Here is a 23675-nt window from a genome sequence, read left to right as displayed (position 1 = left end):
TACATTTTCACAGCAGGAGACAAAATCAAAATGAAGCATTCAAATGCAGGTGCACAGGAATAGAAGTGGCTATTTACCCTGAAGCTGAGTGCTTGGCGAATAAAGCAGGCTCTCTAGCTTTCTCTCTCTCTCACTCCGAATGTGTGTGCATCTTTCTCCCCCCACCCCCCCACCCCCACTTCCAGCTAGGCCAGAAGTATTGAGGGTGAGATGGGGGTGGTGGGAGAGAATAATTGTTATTCAGTTGTCTTTAATGAGATGTGTTGCCCAGTGTGGAAAGATTGAGGGAATATCTTTTGTTATGCTAATTAGACACCATTAGAGACTAGCTGTCTTTGACTTATACCTAATCCTTTCTGCTTGCTCAGCCTCCATCCAGGCTGGCAAATGGTTGAAAGATGGTGGTTCATACAGCACATGTTGTTTATTGCCACATCTATTTTGTACTCTGCAGTGGTGCTGTGGTAGGATGAGATTTATCTTACTTAACACAGTCTTTATTTGTAATGTTCATTTGAACAAACCGCTTCTAGAAGGATCGATTCCTGTCTCTGAATACTGTTTGTTTTTGTACAACCATACAAAAGGAGAAGTGACTGAATAAGAAAGTTGGACGAGGTCTCCTTGATCGCCTGGATTTGCCTATTAGAAATAAGTAAGTTGATCAAACCCTAAGTATCAGGGAGGCTGGAAAATGGAAACACGGGGGAAAAAATCAATAGGCATGGTGACACATTGAACAAATTAAAGATTTGCATCTCTGGGTACAGTTTTTAAAAGTGGTTTCCTAAGATTTCGTTTAGCTTGAATTAAATAATTTCATCCTGATAGCTGAACCAGGTGAACATGAATTATGAAAAATAAGCATGTGAAAAGTGACCACAAGAATTAACCACAGAGTAATTTTCCAGAGATATTGCTTCTCAATTAAAAGGCAGAGAAATATGTTGAATTCCTAGAAAGAATGAGGTGGTGGTATAATTAACTGCTTGCCTGAGAGATTGGCAGGATAAAGTCCTATTATAACAAATTCCATGGGACATATGGACATATGATTGTTTTATTATAGTGAGATCCTGTTGAAAATGAGTGCTGTTTATGGTTAGAAAGCACACTGTCAGTCTGTAGGAGCAAGGTAAAATAGAGTTAATACCAAACCTTTGTAATAAATTATTAAGTAAAAACCTATCAGGGAAAATTGGGAGGTGTTACACACACCTTTCCTCCTCCATGCTTCTGTCTTTGTGTGTTTTGCTGTTTCCATGGGGGCTTTGGGATTGAAGTGTTTGAGGTAAGTAGGAGTGAGCAGAGTCTAAGGTTAATTACTGAAGAACACTAGAGCTCTATGTAGAAATTAGCTCCTCTCTCTCTCCCTCCTTGCAGCCTAAATAGTGTTCCATCAAGTACACAGAACTATTCTTCTTATATGAACAGGAATCAGGATAACATTTGTCATATATAACTGTTTGTTTTAAAGAATTGCTTCAACCAAATCAATAAAGCACTGCTATTATGGGCAATCTGACAGGATATGGGAATAGTTTTGTTGAACAGAATGGAATTTTACTTCCAGATGAACAGAGGTGGCCCTGACCTGTCTTTCTGCTAAAACTGGAAGAGGCATGGGCTAGAAGGGCAGCTGTAGAAGAGAAAAAACATCAGGGAAGTTGGTTGGCTATAACTAAAAGAAAAATTTTAGTCTGATTTGATATAACAGAACCCCACTATGGGTTAGATATCTTGAGTGAGGTTCTGTCTTAGACACACTTAATTTTTGCTGGTCCCAAAATATACACAATTTTTAGTGCTTTTAAAATCAATGACCACATTCAGGCACTCAAGTTGTCTTCTCTTTGCAATCTCTGAATTCTGTAATTAGCTGAAGAAAAGAAAGCCTGCTACTTGGAAGGAAGAAAGTGAGGATTCTATTGATATGCATGGCCATTAGTATGTGAGTGGATGTTAATATGTAAGCATAAATTAAATATTTAGAGCATGGTCAGAGGGTAAGAAAAAACCTTACTTCATGGAAACACTTATGGTATTAGATGCTAATTTTTTTTAACATTATAGTGTTAGTGCTAATAGTAAAATGATATAAAGAATATGTTTACATTGATGAAATATTAGCCTGGGGGGGGGAACTATGGGAGAGTCATAGTCTGTGATTGTTTAAGTAGTAGATATAGGCCTAACATCCACCCACCCCCCACCCCAGTGAGCACAAAATGTTCTACCATTCTTTCAACTATCCTTGGTATCCAAAGGGACTATTTCATAGGCTGGTAGCTGGTATGTTAAGCATGATAAATTTACAACTTATTATTTGTTTTTGTGTCATTTTCATTTTTGACACATTCTAGGTGTCCTTGCAGTCTTATTCCATGATGGAATGGCGTGATAGAGTAAGGGTGATATTAAATTTTAATGTTATTGCTGCTATTCCTGTTGACTGTTTTTAGCATAAGTATGCCTGCTTCTTTAATTCCCTCTTTTTCTACGGCCAGAAAACAGAAGTGTGCATAAACAGTCAGGAAAATTACTGTATACCCTGGGGACCCCGCATCGCATGCTCTGCCTGTTGTGAATGATGAATCAAAATGGAAAGGTTATCATTTTCATTAGCTAGGAAAGAACAAGACCATACTTTTCTCCGAGTGTAATTACAGTGGTTCACTGGCAACATTACACTGCAGTAATTAGTCTGAAGGTGTATGCGAGGTCAGTATTTTGCACAGACACTAGAAATATTATTTCAGAGTTTAAGGTCACAGCCTTGTGTTTAACATGTTCCAGGCAGCTTCAAAAAAAAAAAAAAAACTAATTTGACTGAGCTAAAGAAAGACATTTGACATTTCCCAGAGTTCATGCGTTCAGAAACCAGTCAGGTAGAAAAATTGTATTTTATTATCTACAATAAAGAAAAAGCTTAGCTTCAGAAGTATCATGTCAGTATTTTTTTATTTTGCAGGATAAACAGAGATGAAATTTGAGTTTATTTGGGACGTGATGTTAATAATTATGAGGGCTTTTTATGTGTTTTAATCTCCACATTTTCCCCAAGGCTACTGGTAGTAGTGTGGATAGAAAAATTAATTGTTAGAATTGGTTTCAATGAAAAAAATTTCATTTCTTTACCTTAGTATAACTCTTATCAAGAAATAAATGTTTGTATTACAGAGTTCCTCAAATATGCACACACTTTTTAAAAATTGTGACATTCATACCCTTAGCAACAATATGGAAATGCTAAAATTACTCAAGCACAAACCCAAATGAGATGGAGAGGATTTTCCAAAATTGGAGCTCACATTTTCCAAGTTGAAAAATATGAAAAAGAAGCTAGAAAGAGAAATAACTTTTTTTTAAATTATATTTTATAACTTAAAATGCAATTTATTTTAACTTTTCAACCTCCCAGTGAAAACCTTGCTTCCATGTAGTCATTAAATAATATATAACCTTTCTCACAAGGTTTAGAGCTTGTTTGAGTCCTGGACCCTTTGGTGTCTGGTGAACCCTTCTCATAATAATGTTTTTAAATACATAAAATAAAATACATAAGATTACAAAGGAAACTAATTATGTCCAAATGCAGTTATCACAATATATTAAAAAAAAAAACAACAACAACAGCAACCAAGCTCTTGGATCCCAGGTTAAGAACCTCTGAGAGGTGTTAGGCCAAATAGCCTGGCCATTTGTTTGATTTGGATGACTGCCTTCTAGCTCCAGATCTCTTTATAGATTGAATTTTGGGTTTTGTTTTTGTTTTTGTTTTCTCCCTTCTAATGGTCATTTCATACTGTTTGTGAGTAAGTAGGGGGAAAGAAGGATCCTAAATGAACATTTACATTCATTCAGTCACTTAGTACTACAGGAAACTTACTCTTCTTTATCCAGTTGTGTGTTTTCTGTGTAAGTGCCCATCTGTTTAGAGCTTGGTATTTTTCACAACTTCAAGTAGTTGGGAAAATTTGAGCATGGATGTGACACAAATAACACAGTTGATTATTCAGCCTAGTGAAAATTTTCAGAAATTAAATACATAAAATCAGTTCTTATTAACCACAGATGTTTCCCTACTTTAAGTCTGATTGTGGCTGAATTTCAGTACTTTAGGCTGTTTTGGGTTTTGTACAGCTATCATTTAAATTATTTCATAGTGCCTTCATTTTTCCTTTTTATATTAAAGTGTCAGAAGGCATTTAGTATACATCCTTTCTTCTTTCCTTTGTCACTCAAACAAGTCCAGTATGATTTATTTCTATTTGTATCTTCAAAAGTATGAGAAGGGTATTGGTCTCCTTTCTCCATTTCTTCAAGTGTCATATTTCTCAGCTCCTTCTAGTGACACTGATTTTTAAAAAAAGGAACATCTGTGATTGCCTGGGACCCATGCACAGGTTCCTTCATCTACCTATATGGAAATTACCCCCATCTGTAAAATGAGGACTATTTTATTTTTTAAGAATTTAAGCTTCATAAAATCCCTAAGAAATCAAATTTAAATGATATAGACTAATATTCTTTACTTTTTTTGCCCTGCACATTTACTACTAATGTCACTTTGCTACTAATGTAATTAGCTGTTGCTCCAAATACATATGTATGTATGTATGTATGTATGTATGTACATATGTATGTGTATGCTTTATTCCCATCCACTAAGACCCAATGTATCAATTATGGAATATAACTAGCTAAAATTAGTGACCCAGGGTCCCAGCACTGACATGTACTCCCAAAGGCACACATAGACCTAGATTAAATGAGAAAAACAATGAGAATGGGAAATGCTTGCTTCAAAAAATCAGGATCCAGGTTCAGGCAGTCTTCACACTTTTGGCAGCTTACATTCTTCGAAATTAGGCTGTAACATGAAATTATTTTAATGAAATCTGAATTTCCCATGGAGACAGTGTTATGAAGGATTAAATCCCTGACCAAGGAACTGTTATCTGACTTCTTATAAGGTGATCTCAAATACTTTGTGCATTATATTATAAATTTTATGTCTGTATGCCACATAGGATAAAGCTTTTTAAAAAATATACACTAATTAATTAAACCTGAAATGCCAATCACATACTTTTTAGAATAAAATACAATATATGGATATAGTACAAAATATATAAAGGAAAATAGTTTATTCTATCTATATATTTTATATTTTCCCACATTTAATTTTTATGCTTGTGAATAGAATAGGAGAATGTCAAAATTCATGGTTATTGTCCAATTCATGTTACTGCTAATTTGTCTAGTTCATACCTTAATGTTTTTATATTGCAAATAAAAATTAACTTCTAAATCCCTTTCCACATCTCCTCCCCACCAACCCATTAAAGGGAGAAGAGTGACAGGTCATATAAAATAACATATAATTCTAACATCATTTAATACTTTATTTTGAAATTAATTCTTTTGTTCTGTATGCTACTATGTCCTGAAGCTACCTTTTAAGATCACTCTTTTAAGCTACAATTTTACCTGGTTTTTAATAGTTCCTGTTATATCACTCATATTATAATCATGCTTTTACATAAGGCTTCTGGTTGTGCTAAAATAAAACTGCAGAGATAAAATTATACAAGATGTGTTCCTTTCAATTTCATTATCTTTGTTGTTGTTGTTGTTATTGTTAATTCCTAGTAGCAAAGATTTCCTGTAATCCCTCTAGGAAATGCCAAACCTAGACAAATGGTCTTGCACTTTGGTGTCAAAAATTTGTGAACTATACTACCTAGAGTAAAAATCTAATCCAAGGCTCCAGATGTTGATTGATTGCAATGATTTAGTGAAGTGTCACATATGGTGGCCTTGCTTCTCAGATGGCAAGATGTCTATAGACATGGATAGCAGGGTGTGTGTGTGTGTGTGTGTGTGTGTGTGTGTGTATGTGTGTGTAAAGATGGAGAAGTAGTTCATCTGTCTTTGTGTATAGCCCAAATTGTAATCCTTGTTAGCCCTTTTGCTTTGTCCATTCCTGGGCTGAAGAGTTATGAGACAAATGAATTATTAACATTATTGTCATCATCATAAATAACAAAATAAATTATCTGTAGTTCTGTGCCTTTGCCTTGGGCATCCTTCCTGATTCGCCTAATACACCTGAAAGTTGAAACTCTTGGGCTAGTGGCACAACCATCACCAAACCATGATGATTTGTCATTTCTTTAGCTAGTATTAAAAAAAAAAAAAAGACGAGGCTTTATATACATGCATATGCATAAAATCAATCCACAGATTATTCTGCTGTCAGCTAGGCTATGTGATCATCTTCTTTATTATGTCTCCTACAATGGTTACATTTTCAATGATTTCCTCCTACCTTCCTAATTATGCCTTCTCTTTTTCCAGTAGTTGTTGTTACTTCCCTGACCTATAAACATTGATATATTCTCCAAGTCTCTGACCAACACCTTTTTCTCCATGTGGCCTTTATAATCAGGTCTACTCCCAAGGCTTTAATTGTCACCTCTTTATAAATCTCTATCTCCATCCTTGACCTCTTCTCAAAGATTCAGTACCAAAATTTTAATTGCTTTTTAAATAGTTCCATGTCAAGCCTCCAGAACCTTCAAACTCAACATATTTAAAACGCACCTACCCAAAACCAGAACCTTAATATCTGATGAGCATTTAGCTTTGTCCAGCTCCCCCAAAATTCTCCATTTCTGTATAAAGCAGTAGGGAAAACACTGAATTTGGAGTTAGGAAAACCAAATTCATGTGCCGCTGACGTTAGCTTAATGGTCATGTGCCCTTCACTCAACCTTTGTGTTCTTGAGTTTCTTCATCTATAAAGTAGAGATAATATTTGTAGTGCCTGATTTACCGCCTTGTGAGAGGCTCTGATGAGATAACGTATGTAAAGAGCTTTGTAAGCCCTGAAGTGTTATATAAATGGCGAATGTTATTAGTATTATTGTTATTTCTAATACACCATCCTAACAATGCTATTCTTCCATTATGTGTAGCAGTGTAGCAGTCTTCCGTTGCCTACTGAATGAAGTATAAACTGGTTATGTTTATATTTGGAGTCCTTTCCTTTATCTTTCCTCTTCATATACTCTTCTTTCCAAAAAGTCTGGACTACTTACTACTCACTCCTTGTTTACCTTTCTCATCTTTCTTTCTCTTGTTTCTGTTTTCTTTGCTAATGGTTTTTCCCCATGACTAGAATAGTTTCCTCTCCAACCCCATTTGTACCACTGCCTGTTTAAACACTTTTCTTCTAGTGCTTACCCCAGTGTCTGTCATATGATAGATGCTTAAAAAATGTTTTTGACTTACTTCAATACCTACTTAGATCTTCCATGAAACCTTCCTTTACTCTCAAACTATCCGTTGTCCCTTCACTGTCCCTAAAGTACTTGGGATTTCTCCATCCTCAAATTTCTCATACTATTAATCACTACTAATTAAACATCTCTACCCAATATCCTGCCAAAACTTTATTTTTTAAAATGTAATTTTAACTAACAGAAATCCACTTCACTTCTTCCATTGGAAAAGGAAAAAAAAACAAACAAACAAACACCTTTTAACAAAAATGTATGGTTAAACACCTACATTGGCCATGCCCAAAAACTATATATCTCAATCTACAGAGAAGTCCGTCACCTCCATGAGGAGGTGGGCCTGCCAGCACTTCAAATATATCATGCACGAAGCTGAACTCATCATCTTTTCTCTAAATCAACTCTTTCCCCCAAGTTTCTTATTACTGTTATTGGCACTACCATAATCCCAGATGGCTTAAAATCTCAAAGTTATCTCTGATGTCACTTGCCAAAATAATCTCCTTTGGAGAACTATTAGAGTTTTCAACATTATCAACAGGAGGAAAGCAAGGTTGTAAGCTCACTATTATTTTTGATATATCTCTAGATACATCATATAGTAATAAAAAAGTTAAAGGAATAACGTATTAGTTTTGGCAAAGAGGATATTGAAATATTATTATTTGTGGGTAATGTTTATAATTTATCTTAAAAGTCCAAGAAAAACAACAAAAATGGGATGAAGAACTTCAGCTAAATGGTAGGATTTAAGATAAATGCAATATCATTAGTATTTCTATATATTTCACTTGATCTGTGATCTCTTTTGATGGAAGTACTACCTCTAAGGATGAATACAATGTTTTATTTTTCTTTTTTCTCAATTTGAGGAGGGTGGAGTAGAGGAGAAGGGAATAAAGGAGTGTTTTGTCCCCCTCCCCCAAAAAAGAAAAGAAAAGAAGGTCACTGAAACTTGTTTTTGAAATGGAGAAAAGACCAGCAGGAAAGCCAGAAATCATCAAAGACAAGCAAGACAGCTTTGATATTAACATGTTAAATTACATACTTAAAAAGACAAAAAATAACATATATTATAGAGATTGAGTTTCATGTATGATCCTCTCTGTCCTATTTTATGTGGAAATACTTATTTTAGTTGATGTTTATTAAGTGCAGAATTTTTAAAAATTGAAAAAAATGAAATAAAAGTTATAAGTAGAAAAAAGTAAGTAGTGCTTTATTGCCTACTTATCCTTGCCTTGCTCTTCTCCATTGGCCTTTGGGTAATGCCCAGTGAATGAATGAATAAAAGATTTTTTTAAACAATTACTACATGCAAAGCCTTGTGCTAGGCCCTGGGGTACAAACAGCAAAATAAAACAGTCTCTTCTCTCAAGGAGCCCACATTTTAAAGGGTTGACAATACATAGAGTTGCTGTAAATCAGATAGAAAGATCCCGTGGTCCATAGGTTACAGCAGCAAAGCAGATGTTAATGCCTGTTCTATAATATCATTTCCACTAATAAAATCATATCTATTTTAGATAGATAGAATTGAACCATTTTATAGCACCAAGTACTGGGGTGCCAAGAATTTTCCTCTGTGTGATCTTCAAAAGGTGTGGCCGTAGCATCTGCAGGAGCATCTCCACAGGGGTTGCTTCCTGAAAGGTCTTAAGTTCAGATCCCTGGGGTATCTCCATCCACATCTAAGGTAAGATGGTAGTACAGGTGGTGGTGGCTTGATTTGCTTAACCCATGCTGCCTCCTGTCTCCCCCTCTGGGGACCTTATAGCTTCAGATAGGCTGTCTTGTTGGTTAGCAGTTTGTGAGGATGGCTGACCCCTTCTCCACAGGACTTATTTCCCTGTATGATGGTTGTTACATAAGCCTGACAAAACCTAGGGGAAAATTGATAGAGAAATACATTAAATCTTGCATATATACACTGAGGAAGTTAATGATAGAGACAGAGAAAACAAACCGAAATACAGTATATACCAAGATATTCTTAGCAGTATTCTTTGTGATAGCAAAGAACTAGAAACCATGTCCATTAATTAGGAAATACCTTTTGAAATTCATGATATATTAATATAATGAATTATTTTTCTAATACAAACATAGAGATAAATTTTCCCTTAAAACTTCCTTAGCTACATCGCATAGCTTTGTGTATGTTCTTTCATTGTTGTCACGTTCTTTGATGAAATTTTCTGTTGTTTCTTTGATTTGTCCTTTGACCCAACACTTCTTTAGAATTTGTTTATTTATTCTCCAACTACTTTTTAATTCTTTCTTCAAAGGCCCTTTTTAAATATAATTTTTACTGCAGTAAATAAACAGCAGGTGAATATTTAGTATTTCTATACGCTGTTCCATATTTGTTTCTGACGTTTTTATGCCCCAGTAAGGGGATCAGTTTTTTAAAATATGCAATGCATAGTTATAAAATATGTATCACCAAAGATCTGTTATCTTTGTAGGTCTTATACTTTTTGTTGTGTTGTTAGATTTGTCAAGATCAGAATGGGTTATATTAAGATTCTCCACTATTATAGTTTTACTATCCATTTTACCTACAATTTGATTAACTTTTCCTTTAAGTATTTAAATACTGTGCTGTTCAGTACATTTATAAAGTATTGATATTGCTGTGTTACCTATGTTGCCTTTATACCACATAGATATTTTGATTATATCAGTTATTCTTGTGTCCATTTTTACTATAGTCTGGTCTGAAATCATGGTTCCTACCCCAGCCTTTTTTAATACACCTGAAGTATAACAGTTTCTCAAGGCCCTCATTTTACCTCCATGTTAATCTTTATGTTTCAAGTATAGTTCTTGGAAACAGCACATTGTTGGATTATTTTTTTCTAATCCATTTTGTTATAGTCTTCTGTTTTATGGATGAGTTCTTCCCAGTAACAGTTACAATTATTTTTTAATTTTCTTCCGAATTTTCCTTTACTTCTGATTATTTGCATCCCCAATTCATTGTTCTTTCTTTTGTTTCTTTGGTAAAGTGATTCTTAACGTCACAGATTCCAGTTTTTCTGTTCTGCCAATTGTTTTTGCTGAGTAGGACATAAATTCTGCTATAAATTTCTCTTCTAAACCTCTCAAGAACAAGATATTTTGATTCCATGTTCTCCTCCAATTCTACAAAGACCTCTGTCTCATCAAATGTTGGATCATTTCTCTGTTTTGCAGCATTTATTTATAGATGCCTGAAATCCTTTACTAGATCTGACAGTCGTAACTCCTTCTGTTAATGTTTTCCCTGTTTATTTTCTGCTTTTGTTCATGGTCTTTGAATTTTCTTCTTCCTCAGATCTTTGATAATTTCAGTCATTTTGCTCACTTTCTGACTCCCTCCTCTCTGATAGGGCTTTCCCTGGCACTGAATCTCAGTACTTCTCAGTCTCTTTCCCACACCGGGAAATATGTGGTTTACCAGTGTAGGTCTCTGCCCCAGGTGACTTTTAGGTGGACAGAACTGATCTCACCTGGTGGTAGACTCTTTCCCTCAAGCACAGTGGAGTGCCAAACAGTCCCCACATACATATAGTGTCTTGTTCCAGTGTTCTGACCCACTCCCTCTGTTCCTCATTTATCTTCAACTGAAAAATGGAGATAATAGCACCTACCTCCCAGAGTTGTTGTGAGGACCAAATGAGACAACAGTTGTGAAGCACTTAGCACTGTGCCTGGCACATTGAAAGTGCTATATAAATGTTAGCTATTATAAGCTATTAGCTGTTTTGCACTATACTCTGTGTGTGTGTGTGTGTGTGTGTGTGTGTGTGTGTGTGTGTGTATGAATGTCTCTTCCTTTCTCCAGTTCAGATGCAACTGAGATACAAGGGATTCCTGTTTTCCCATATTCCTTCCTCCATGTTTGAATATTCTTCATCTTATGCACCCCTATTATGTGAGAGTAAGTTCCCTTCTCTTCCTCCTCCTTTCCATCCCAGTATTGTCCTTCCCATTTCCTTCTGCTAAGAATATCAAGAAGAACAAAATCACTCCCAGGCCATCTGCCTCTCTTATTTAACTTCTTCTCTAACTTTTGACTACATTAGGAATCTGAGAGAGCATTTGTTTCTTCTTCCTATATTAGCATGTATATAATTCATCCTCACACAGTTACCTTTAACTGATCAAATGCGTGTACCTTTCAATATTTCTCTTGTCTCCTATGTTTTCATTTCATAGTTTCTATTCTGACTTTTTTTTTATCAGAAATTCTTGAAAATACTCTTTTATTAAAGGTCCATTTTTTTCCCCAATGAGATTATACTGTTTTTCCAGTGAGTTATTCCTGATTGTAAGCCTTTATCTTTTGCCTTATGGAACATTGCATTCCAAGCTCTTCACTCCCTAAGAATGACAGATACCACTCTTTTTTTTTTTTTTTTTTTTGACCAGGAAATTCTGGATTGGGGCTATGATGTTCCTGAGAAGTTTCATCTAGGGGTTTCTTTCAAAAGGTGACTAGTAGATTCTATTTTCACTTTGTCCTCTATTTCTACAAGATCCAAGCAGTTTGCTACTCACAAAAAATCCAAGTAAAGCCTCAGAGAAAATAATGTCTTGACCACAAGGACTGCAATAGTAAAAAAACTATTAGAAGAAGACTGTTGAGAAGTAATTAAACAGGAGATACAACATGGAATATCTAGGGAGGACAAAGTAGCAAGGAGAATTAATACCTTATTCAAGAACTGAACTTCTTGAAAATGAGAACAGGCCAAATAGAAAACAATACATCTATGGAAGAAAAAGAAAAATCATAATGAAAACCAAAACTTTGAAAAAACAGAAGAAAAGGTGAGGTATATCTTTACAAAAACAATTGACTTGGAAACCAGGTCAAGGAGAAATCAAAGAATCATAGATTACCTAAAAATCATGACTGAAAAAAAAAAAAGCTTGGAAATGATATTTCAAGAAAATGGAACAGAAAGTGTTGTAAAATAGTATATTCATCTTACAATATACTCCAAAGAAAAATTCCAAACTCCTTAGCATGTCATTTAAGGTCTTCCATGAACTGTTACATGAACTGATGCAAAGTGAAGTGAACAGAACCAGGAGAACATTGTACACAGTAACAGCAGTATTATAGGATGATCAACTGTGAATGGCTTAGCTATTCTCAGCAATATAGTGATCCAAGACAATTCCGAAGGGCTTATGATGAAAAATACTACCCACCTCCAAAAGAACTGGTGGAGTCTGAATGCATATTGAAGCATACTATTCTTTATTATTCTTGAGTTTTTTGGTTTGTTTTCTTTCACAACATGGCTAATATGGAAATGTTTTGTATGATTGCACATGTATAATTGCTTGCCTTCTCAAGGATGAGGGAAGGAATGGAGAAAAGAATTTGGAACTCAAAAATTTTTAAAACAATTGTTAAAATTTTTTGCTTACATGTAATTGAGGGGGAAAAGGTCTTCAATAATGTGGTTTTAATATACTTTCTATCCTTTTTCACATCACTCCCCTTTGTGCATATTTTCTGCCATCTCCTGTATTTATTTGTATAGAATTTCCCCCAAGCCTGGGATACAGTCCCTCCTCATCTCTTAACTGTTGAAGCCTTCGTTGATCGTAACTGCCTACCTCTACTCCCACCCCTACTAAAAAGTGATATCTTCCTCCTCCATTTTTATTATACAACACTTTGTATCTTTGCCCCTATCATAGTCTGTCTTTTATTACGTATATTTTTTTTTTTTACATCTGGCTTTGTAGGAGCAGGCTCTTAGAAGGCAGTGACTGTGTCATGTTTTCACATTTGTATCTTCTTCACCCATCTCAGTCCCTTATGCATTTAATTTATTTAATTGAACTTATCTACATTCCTCCATTTATTATAGCCATTTGTGTATATATGTTTTATCTGATCCACCCCATTAGCTTTTTAAGTTCTTTAGAGCAGGGATTGTCTTTTTTATCTTTGTGTACCTAGCACCTGCCAAAATACCTTGAACATCCTTGTTTTGTTTTGTTTTTAATGGATCTGTGATTTCCTTGACTTGAATGGGTAGTACTCCTTATCCATGATTTTTATCCATTACAGGTTTTAACTATGTTCTCTCATAAATCCTCCATAAGCCACCCAACATGCTGATATCTTCTTTGTGTATTTTGAGATTACTAGTATCAGCCAGGGGTGGTAGTGCATACTTCTAATCCTGGCTGCTGGGGAAGTCCGGTGGATCTCTTGAGTTTAAGAGTTATGAGATATAGTTGATGAGCTGATCAAATGTCCACACTAAATCTATCACCAGTGGAGGTGGGGTGGGGTAGGAAAGGTACCAGAGACCGCCTAAAAAGGGGCAAACTGACCTTGGTCAAAAACAGAGCATCTCAAAGCTACCAGGATGATCTGTAATGGAATCAGGACTCTGAATGAGCACTGCAATTCCAGCCAGGGTGATATAGGGAGACCTGGTCTCAGAAAACAAAAACAAAACCAAACCAGATTTTTGGTGTGATGCAGCACTTATTAAACTGAATTAAACTGAGTTCAGTATTCCTCTCCCCTTATTACGTACTCATCAGACTGCCCTTGAAGTTCCTTTTAATTGGTTGTCTCCCATATAGAAAGGTTGGGAAGAGAGCACATAGTGCTATCTGCTGTGGACCCTATCCTCCTTTGTGGATGGCCCTTTCCAGTGGTGATGCCACTCTCAAAGACTTATCCATGTATTTTTCCCTGGGTGCCAGCTTCCAAACATTTTTTTTCCCAAAGATTGTCTCAGGAAGTTAGAATCTCATGACATAGAGTAAGAGGCAAGTGATAACTAGAATCATAGGATTATCCAACTAGAGGTGAAAGGAACTTCAGAAGCCTTAGAGTCTAACCCATCATTTTGCACTTAAAAAAAAAACAACAAAAAACTGAGTCATTGAGGTATGGAGGTCTTGGAGGTAGGAGGCTTCATGAAGATAAGAGGTCTTGAACTAGCTCTTAAAGGTTGTGTAATTGGAGGAGACGAGAGGAGAGGAGAAGAAAGGGGATCCCAAGTGAGAAGAGCATACAGACAGAAATGGTTATCAGCACTGCATTTGGGGGCCGTAGGAAGGAGACTGAACTTGACAAGATACTTTCCCTCGCTTGGTCTGATTTTGTTTATCTTGAAAATGAAGATTTGGTTAGACTTGATGACCTCTAAGGTCCTTCATAGTAGCCAAAGAGGCATCCTAGCCTCTAACTACAATTTTCTCTCTTCTGATGGAGCTACAAGGAGACGGTCTTATCTATAGCCCTCCACATTTCACAAGACCATTATTCGTGATAAGAAGTAGCATAAATAGCATCTATCTACTCACCATCACTTAGTGTTCTTGGGAAACATAGGTTTCCCTCCTTTACTATCAGGCATCTATTGCCATCACAGTTAGAACACAGAACTACAAGTCAATACATATTATATGTAAGGGGCAGTATGTATGCATAGCTACCTACCTGCATTAACTCTATTGCTGAGGAGAAAGCAACAAAACTCCTCAATATTCTACAATTTCCTATTATTATATTAGATTAATTTTCTGAAAACTTAATAATGTTAGCTGAAGTATAATTACAGACTTCTTCAAGAACCATTGACAGGTACTTATCCTAAGTTATAAGCAGCTCACACTGTGAACTGTGTGCAAACATCAAGTTTTCTCTCAAAGAGATATACTTTAGTACAATCCAAGCCTGCCCAGTGTATTTCATGAATATGGCCATTGAAGCACAAACAGAAGGTTGAAAAAACTTTCTTGTTGACTTCTTAATTTTTGAATAACTGCTATTTAACTCTTCCTATCTTTTGTGGATAAATCTCTCATAGCTACCATCTATGAGACCTTACAACCTTTGGCTAAAGGCCATCTCTACATTTGGCAAATTATGATGAGCTCGGGAATCTGAGTTTTGTAAGATGGGTTTTTTTTAGGGGGAGGGGTTGGTTTTAGGTGTTCTTTTTTTATTAACAGGTAGTCCTTAATACAGCTGTGTTTATGTTTCCTAAATGTCTATAGCCAGAACATGTTGACAAGTCTCTATATAAATGGGAAGAGGATATTTTTTTAGTCAGCTTGCTAACCTGATTTAATTGGGGGGGTTGAGTTTGTCAGGCAGCAAAGCCAAAAGGAAGTCATGCTATAACCAAATAATACAGTTGGTTGGCTGTGTTAGACATTTTGGCAGCACCATAAAAAAATAACTGATACTTTAAAGAATACGTTTCACAGTGTGATAAACTTGGAAATGACAGCGATTTCCAGTATAAAGAGTTTCTTGAGCCAGCTTTTTAACTGAATTCACATTATAGCTATGAAAGGTGTAGGTTTCAGTAGTACCTTTTTTCACTTCATTCCATTGTTTCTTTGATCCAGCAACAACATCCTAGTCCTGTATTTCTGACATCTTCAAACTTTTAAAGTGTTATGTTCACGTGAGAAATTATTGTTATTTGCTTGCCACGAAAATATATGACAAAAATAGATGATTGGTGCAGAGGTAGACATAGAAAGATGAAAATAACTTTGGAAATAAGTGAACAAGGCCTGAAAATATACACAGTACATAAAATGTTTAAATGCAAGTGCTTAGTCTGCTACTAATCAGAGGCATTTTCCTCCGCCCCTCATCACTCAGATAAATGTTTATTATTATTCTTTCCTATTGCCAAAATATTTCCACAAATTTGAGTTGAAAGCAGCTTGTTCTGACTGATTTTGCAACTTGGTTACAAGAAACAAAATGATGTTTGGATGGGGTTTTTTTGCTTTTGTTTTTCATCTTAAGCCTTCATTATCTTTGGTGAGGGAGGAACTAAGATCAGACTTTCTGATCAGTTGTGTGATAAAATGATAAGATTTCCAGTTATGCTGATTTTTTATTATCATGTCTCACATCATCATATCTCACAGTACATTTGAATTGGTACAAGGCTATCCTTGTTTCAACTGTTGAAATAATAAGCAGCTATCTCAATCTGTCCTAAATTCAGGCAGAGAGTGTGCTGTTAGGCACATTGTAGGTGCTTGATAAATGTTTGTTGAATTGAATTGAATTAATCAAAAGTTTGTATTAATAATTTATGTTTGGAGTTTGCAACAACTATTGTCATCTTTCCCAAAGCAGCTATGTGATACAGTAGATAGAACTCTGGACCTGGAGTTAGGAAGACCTGGGTTCATATGCAGCCTCAGATGCTTTACTAGCTATATGACTCTGAGCAAATCACTTCATCTCTGTTGGCCTCAGTCTCCTCTTCTCTGTAATAAGAGGATGAGAATATCAACTACCTTTCAGGGTTGTTGTGAGGATCAAATAAGACAATATTTGTAAAGCACTTCCTTCTCTTCTCCCTTTCCTCTTATTTTTTTTTTCTTCTCCCCACAGATTGGTGAAAGACAGCAAGTGCTGGTAACAGAAGAATCTTTTGATTCCAAGTTTTATGTTGCACACAATCAATTCTACGAGCAGGTAATAAGCCCTGTTGTAAAATTTTCTATAAATCTGAGCTTTCCCCTAACAAGAATAATAAGTAATGAAAGTGAAACCATTCACATAAAATCATTGAAGAAATAAAGACTGGCTCCAGCCAGCTGGGCTGAGCCATAGAAATCTTCATGGAATTTATTCTACTCCCAAACTATTTACAGCAGAGTTTACATAGTAAGTGTACTTTAATTCACATTAACTTATAACAGGGCAAGTCTCTGACTTTGGGGATTTGGGACTGGTCAGTTGTAAATGGGGAGTGAAAGGTAGAACTGGGGGCATTGTCAAAATTCATATAACCTACTGGAGAAAACTTCTTAAAAGGCATTCTGAAGATAAGGAGGGTTTTTGTAAGACACAGGGATAAAAGGGAGCCTAATTAGCAGAGGTTCCTTACCATTTCCTTTTTAGCTACCAGTTTTATCATAGGATCATAGATTTAGAGCTGGAAGGGACCTTAGAGGTCAGGTAGTCCAACTCTGTCATTTTAAAGATGAGGAAACTGAGGCCCAGAAAGATTAAGTGACTCTCCCAAAGTTATGCAGCAAATGAGTGATAAAGATCAAATTTGAAACTGGGTCCTCTGCCTCCACACCCAGCATCTTTTCCATTGCACCATGCTGCCTTATACTTCTCCTAGAGTCTACCTTGGCTGTGATGGCAGAAGGCAGAGAAGAAAAGGAGGTCTACTCCAAGATGAGAAGACCTAGACCAGATTTTACATTAAGAATAGCAGTAAGTTGGAGAAAGGAGGTAGCCTAGATTCCCTAATCATCCACACCCCTGTTTTACTCCTTCTACAGAGAATGTCCACTCTGATGATAGAGTCAGAGAATGGTTCTTTTATATGTTTTAGGAAAAATTAAAATAAGCCACACAGAGATACAAGGAGCTTTATGATGAGTAGAGGAATTAAATATAAATGTCAATGTGTAGCTTAGATATGGATGTAGAGAGGCACAATGGATAGAGCACTGGCCCTGAAGTCAGGAGAGCCTGAGTTCAAATCCAGCCTCAGACAAAATAGTTGACACTTACTAGCTGTGTGACCCTGGACAAGTCACTTAACCCCACTTGCCTAAAAAAATAAAAAAAGATATGGATATAGAGATTGGGGAAAGTACTGACAGAAGTAGAAAAGGCTTATTTCAATGGAAATTATGTACACATGATGTTTATCTAATTGCCTTTTATAATATATGTATACATATACTTATATGTGTATAAAAATATAAATCTTTTGTTCTACTTTTCTGCATGCTACTCCTGACTCCCTAGGAGCAGCTAATAGTTACTGCTACTTCTACCACTACTACTACTAATACTACCACTACCACCACTATCACTTCTACTACTACTATTACCACTGCTACTATTATACTGCTACTACTGTTACTATTTCTACTACTACTGCTGCTGCTACTACAACTACTACCACTGCTACTACTGTTACTATAACTACTATTACCACTGCTACCACCACTACTACCGTTGCTACTACTTCTACTACTACTGCCTCTACTACTACTTTTCCCAGGAGAAAAGAAGTCTTAATTTTTTCTCTGAGTTTTTCTTTGTGGTAGCCACTGAAAGTTCTGAGACTGGCTTGGTAGACTGGGCAGCTGCTGGTCAGTGAGCACTGGTGATCATCTAGGTGCCCCCTTATAGGGGGCATGAGACCATGGAAAGAATAGGTGGAGTTGATTTCCTGTTCTCAGTGCTATATAATCTGAGTGCTTTGCACTCAGTTTCAGACTGGACAGTAAATGCATAGGAGTCACTGCTGTGGCACACTCAGAAGGAAGGATAGCTTGCAGATAAAATTAAGGATTCTTACTATTCCATGTTTTAACCTGAAGATACATCACCATCCCTGTATCTTCTCCAGGTATCCCAAAGAATAGTGTTCTTTTACAGGCCAGAATGATGCTCAGCCACAGGGGTAAGACTGACTGACTACATTACTACCACTTCTTCCTTCTTCCCCTTCTCTCCTTTCCCACTTGGGCTTTTTTCTCAGCAGGGAACTTTTTTCATTTTAAAGGCAATGGCATGCCTCATTAACTGTTTCCTTCCATTTAAAGAGGAAGGCTTTTTCCATTTATTAAATAATAGGGGAAGGAGGAAGCTTTTTGCTATTCATTCAGTTCAAAGCACAAGATCAGGGATTTGGCAACAGATATTTTACCCTAGAATATTATTTAACTTCAAGTTTGCTATCTAGATTTTTTTAATTAAAGTGTTCACAGCAGGAAGAAACCTTACACCCAGTTTTAGAAATCAATAATTTAACTGTTTCAACCTCCTTTCCTTATTTCCCTCAGTTTTCATGTAAGGAAACTGAGGCCCAGAAAGAGTGATTTCCCAGTCATGACTAATAAATAACTCCTTCCATTGCATCAGAGATTTAATTTACAGATATTGAAGACTATTTCAATTAATTTTTCTGATATGTAACTTTACAACCTGACAGTGTTGAGCTAGAGGTAATTTTTTTTCCCCTAAGTCGTCGTCCTCAGTATTCCTCAAAATAAGGATATGTATGAGAAGATTCGAGTTCTAGTTGTCTTCCTTGAAGAGATTTGGTGCAGATCTGATTAATCCAGCTTCTCTCTCTTTTTCCCCCATGACTGAACATATCAGGGATAGCATCAGAATTATTGTTTGTAAAATAAGCTGAGATACAAAGGTGAATATGTCATTAGAGTGCAGTGTATCACAACATATGAGTTAGTAGATTTATGCTGCAAACTCACCTAATGCATATTCAATTATTATATCCTTGCTTGAAATAACTTTCAAATAGCCTCTGTTCTAGAAAAGCAGCACAATAAAACAGGCAAGCCACCAAGTCAGAGAAGGGAAAGTTTGAGGTAAACTAGGTATCCCCAACTCCAGTGAAAAGAATCTTTCTAACAGATTCCTGTGAATCAGCCAAAAGAAGTCCCACTTCAGAGAAGCTGATTTTTAAAGAGTAGGACTCTAGAAGTGAAAATCAAACTGATTTTGTGAGAAAAGGAAAGAACCGGATAGCAACCTGCCTCATTTGGGGATGTAGGAGAAGTTTTCTTTTAGCTGCTCTGCCTCTGTCTCCAGTCTCTGAATGAAAAAAAATAAACGCAATATTATTTTTCAAACATCACTTACAACTATTATGCTGACAAATAATAGGATATCTAATAAAAATGTTTTTTTCATTAGAGTTACCTCAGTTGATTTCACTGAGAACTAAAGTTACTTGCCTATAGTTAAGTAATGCAGCTCTAGTGAATGTGATCCCCTCTGGTTCCAAACCCATCATTCCTTCCTCTACACAGCATCCCTTGTACCTGTCAATAAGCAGCCAATGAACAAGTATTTGTAAAGTCGTTCCTGTGTGGAGGCAGTAAGATGGCACAGTGGATAATGTGGTAGGCCTGGAATAAGGAAGACCTGAGTTCAAGTCCAGCTGCAGGCACTTAATACCCAGTGACCCCTGCAAGTCATGTAACCTATGTGTGCCTCAGTTTCCTCAACTGGAAAATTGGAATTAATAATAGTGACTAGTGTTAAAAGGATCAAATGAGATAATATTGTAAAGCGCTTTGCAAATCTTATTTGTATAAATGCTAATAATGATAATAGTTACTACAACTGCTACTGCAATATACTAGGCACTATATTAGGTTCTAAGAATACAAAGAAAGGTAACAACAGTCCTCACCTAAAGGATCTCACATTCTGTTATGGGAGGCCATACATAAATAGGTGGGCACATACACGGTGTATAGACAGAGTAGATTAAAAGGAATCTCATTGGGGAAGTCACTAGCAGCTAGAGGTCAAGAAAGGCTTTTTGCGGAAGTTGGGATCTGAACTGAGCCATGAGGGAAATTCAGAGGAAAAGATGAGGAAGGAGAGTATTCCATGTATAGGGGATGCCCACTACAAAAGCTCAGAGATAGAATGTGTTATATGAGAAATAGCAAATAGTTGTATGTTGTATAGCTGGATCGTGGAGAGGAGCATAGACTGGAAAGATAGGAAGGGGCAAGAATAAGAAGATCTTTAAATGTCAACAGACTTTCTGTTTGATCTTGAAAGGTGATAGAGATATAAGGATACACAGGTATTTATTCTGCAAGAGGTGGGGTGAGGGAGTGTGACATTGGCAGACCTGTGCCTTGGAAAAATCTCTGTCAGCTGAATGGAGGATAGATTGGGGTAGGGAGGGACTTGAGGCAGGAAGGCTATTTAAAAGGTAATAGTAATAGTTCACATAAGAGATGATGAGGACCTGAACTAAACTGATAATTGTGTGAGTGGAAAGAAGAGGATGTACACAAGAGGTGTTGCAAAGTTGGAAATAACAAGATTGAATATCTGGGGTGAGCAAGAATGAGGAATTGAGGATAATACCAAGATTACAAGCCTGGATAAGTGGGAGGATGGTAATACCTTTAACAGTAACAGGAAAGTTGAGAAGAGAAAGATGAGTTCTGTTTTAGTCATACTGATTTTCAGTTCAATAAACATTTATTAAACACCTGCTCTGTGCCAGACACCATGCTTAGCACTGGGCATACAAAAAGAGGTAACAGATAGTCCCTGCCATCAAAGAGCTTATAATCTAATGAGTTGTTGCCTTCAGTGGACTACAAGACATCCATTTCAAGATATTTATTAGATCATTGAGGTGAGACTGAGCCAGGAGAGATGTTAGGGCTCGATTTTAGATCTTGTAGTCATATAAGGAATAATATATAAGGATAATAATTGAACCCATTAGAGCAGATGAGATTACCAAATGAGTTGGTATAGGAAAAAGAAGAGAGCTCAGGACAGAGCCTTTGTGGAACACCCACAGCTGTTGGGCATGATGTGGATGAAGATCCAGCAAACAAAACTGAGGAGTGTCAAACAGGTAGAAGGAGAACCAGTAATATCACGAAAACCAAGTGTGGAGAGAGTATTCAGAAAAGATGTGATCGAGTGTCAAATACTGCAGAGAGATCATAAGGAATAAGGATTGAGAAAAAGAAGGGGAGAGTCATTAGCATTGGCAATTAAGAGGTCATTGGTAACTTTGGAGAGAGAAGTATCAGTTCAGTGAATACTTCAAGTCAGGTTGCAGAAGGTTTAGAAGAGTAAATGGAGAGAAAGTGTAGGCGCTTAGTGAAAATGACTTTTTCAAGGAGTTTAACTGAGAAGAGGAGAGATAAGGGATTGGTTGTTGTCCTTCATTCTCAAAGAGGACCAAAATGACATTATTATGTTGGGGTCCAAGTGCAGTGTGTCTGACTGTAGCTCATCTGACCAGTAAGCTCAGAAGGCTCTACCACAGGTTGGTCACAAATAGTCCATATGAACATTTGGAATGGAGCTGGCTCTAAATTTGCACATCTTACATTTGTAGGATTTATGTATCTCGTCATATGGTATTGTAGTTTGTGGGAGATTGTAGGATCAAGTGTTTTTTGTTGTTTTGTTTTTTTAAAGGCTGGGGAAGACTTGGGCTTGTTTATAGGCAATAGAGAAGGATTTAGTAGATAGATAAGATGAAGGGTGGGGAAGATAGTAGGAACAGTATGCTGAAGGAGATAGGAAGAGATGATATCAAGGGTGTGTATAGTGGGGTTGGTCTTGGCAAGGAATAAAGCCATCTCTTCTTCCAAGATCAGAGTGAAGGAAGAGGTAATAGAGGAAGATGTATGAGTGATATGAGATGAGAGAGTAAGGAAAAGAGGGCAGTCTTGACAAATGGCCCGAATGCTTTTGCTAAAGTATGAGGCAAGGCCTTTAGGTGAAATGGTGCTGTGGTGGGAAGAGAAATGAGAATGTTTAGTACAACCACTGTGGAGAGTGGGGTAGTGAATTGATTTGGGAGGAATAGAATGATTGTCTTCTCACAGTGAGGACCCAATTGAAGTCAGATAACATAAATGTGTAGTGCCCCCAATCAGCAGTTTCTAGATTTCCTCCAGCTCTGTTCAGCAGCATATATATAGGAACAAAGAGGGAGATGATAGCAGTCATCCAGGTTTGAGTTTGCGGAAAGTGTGATCTGTGATAGAATAATGGAGTAAGGGATGTGAAGATAGTATAGAGTTCAATTAGTTTACCAAGGGGTGAAGATGGGGAAGGAAGAAGAGTGTAACCAGTGTAGAGGTGATAACCTGGGAAAGAACTGAAGGGGTGAAGGAATGAAGGTCATAATAAGGATAAAGAACTTGGTTAGGGTTTGTGAGACACTAGGGACATTGGAAGGGTAAAAGATTACCAAATAAAGGAGCTTTCAATTTATAAACATGTAAGTAGAACACTTATGGGTGATGATAAGATGATCAAGAATATAATTATCTTGTCTCTTATCAGAAAAATCAGAAGTTCTTTGTAATTTGTGTATAGTTTGTATACCTTTTCTCAACACTGAGTAACATAGAACTACCACAGGGCTAGACCCCTCAGTGAAAACTTCTATCTTTTTCCTCATCTACTTTTAGTGCCATAAAATTTCCTATAACCATTCAGGAGGATGATAAGACAGGAAAGTAGTTGAAATGCTAGTTGTTCAGATGCGCAGAATTTTAAAATTTGTTTCTGTAAAAATTTAAAAACCCATATTCTATTGAAATGTTATCTTTGTAAATCTCAATGTATAATTAAAAAAGCAAGTATAACCTTTGGTTACACTTTAATGTAATTTCTTTACAGGTGCTTGTGCCAAAGAACCCCATGTTCATGGGGAAAATGGTTGAAGTGGACATTTATGAATCAGGAAAACACTTTATGAAGGGGCAGCCAGTGTCTAGTGCCAAGGTGTACACCCCATCCATCAGTAAACCATTAGCAAAGGGAGAAGTTTCTGGTTTAACAGAGGTGAGTAA

The 23675-nt window shown here is 36.5% G+C and overlaps 1 protein-coding gene across 2 annotated transcripts in view; it reads left to right on the top strand.

The window, feature by feature from the left end:
* Window positions 1–23675, top strand: part of CDKAL1 (CDK5 regulatory subunit associated protein 1 like 1) — a 668649-nt gene that overhangs the window by 625338 nt on the left and 19636 nt on the right. For both annotated transcript variants that reach the window (XM_027874274.1, XM_027874355.1), the window contains 2 exons: window positions 16708–16791; window positions 23503–23667. In XM_027874274.1, coding sequence (XP_027730075.1) covers window positions 16708–16791; window positions 23503–23667 — 249 coding nt within the window. The remainder of the gene's footprint in view (window positions 1–16707; window positions 16792–23502; window positions 23668–23675) is intronic.

The sequence above is a fragment of the Vombatus ursinus genome, unplaced genomic scaffold (assembly GCF_900497805.2).
Source record: "Vombatus ursinus unplaced genomic scaffold, bare-nosed wombat genome assembly UNPS02000577.1, whole genome shotgun sequence".
Classification (NCBI taxonomy): domain Eukaryota; kingdom Metazoa; phylum Chordata; class Mammalia; order Diprotodontia; family Vombatidae; genus Vombatus; species Vombatus ursinus.
This window is presented reverse-complemented; position numbering and strand designations above follow the sequence as displayed.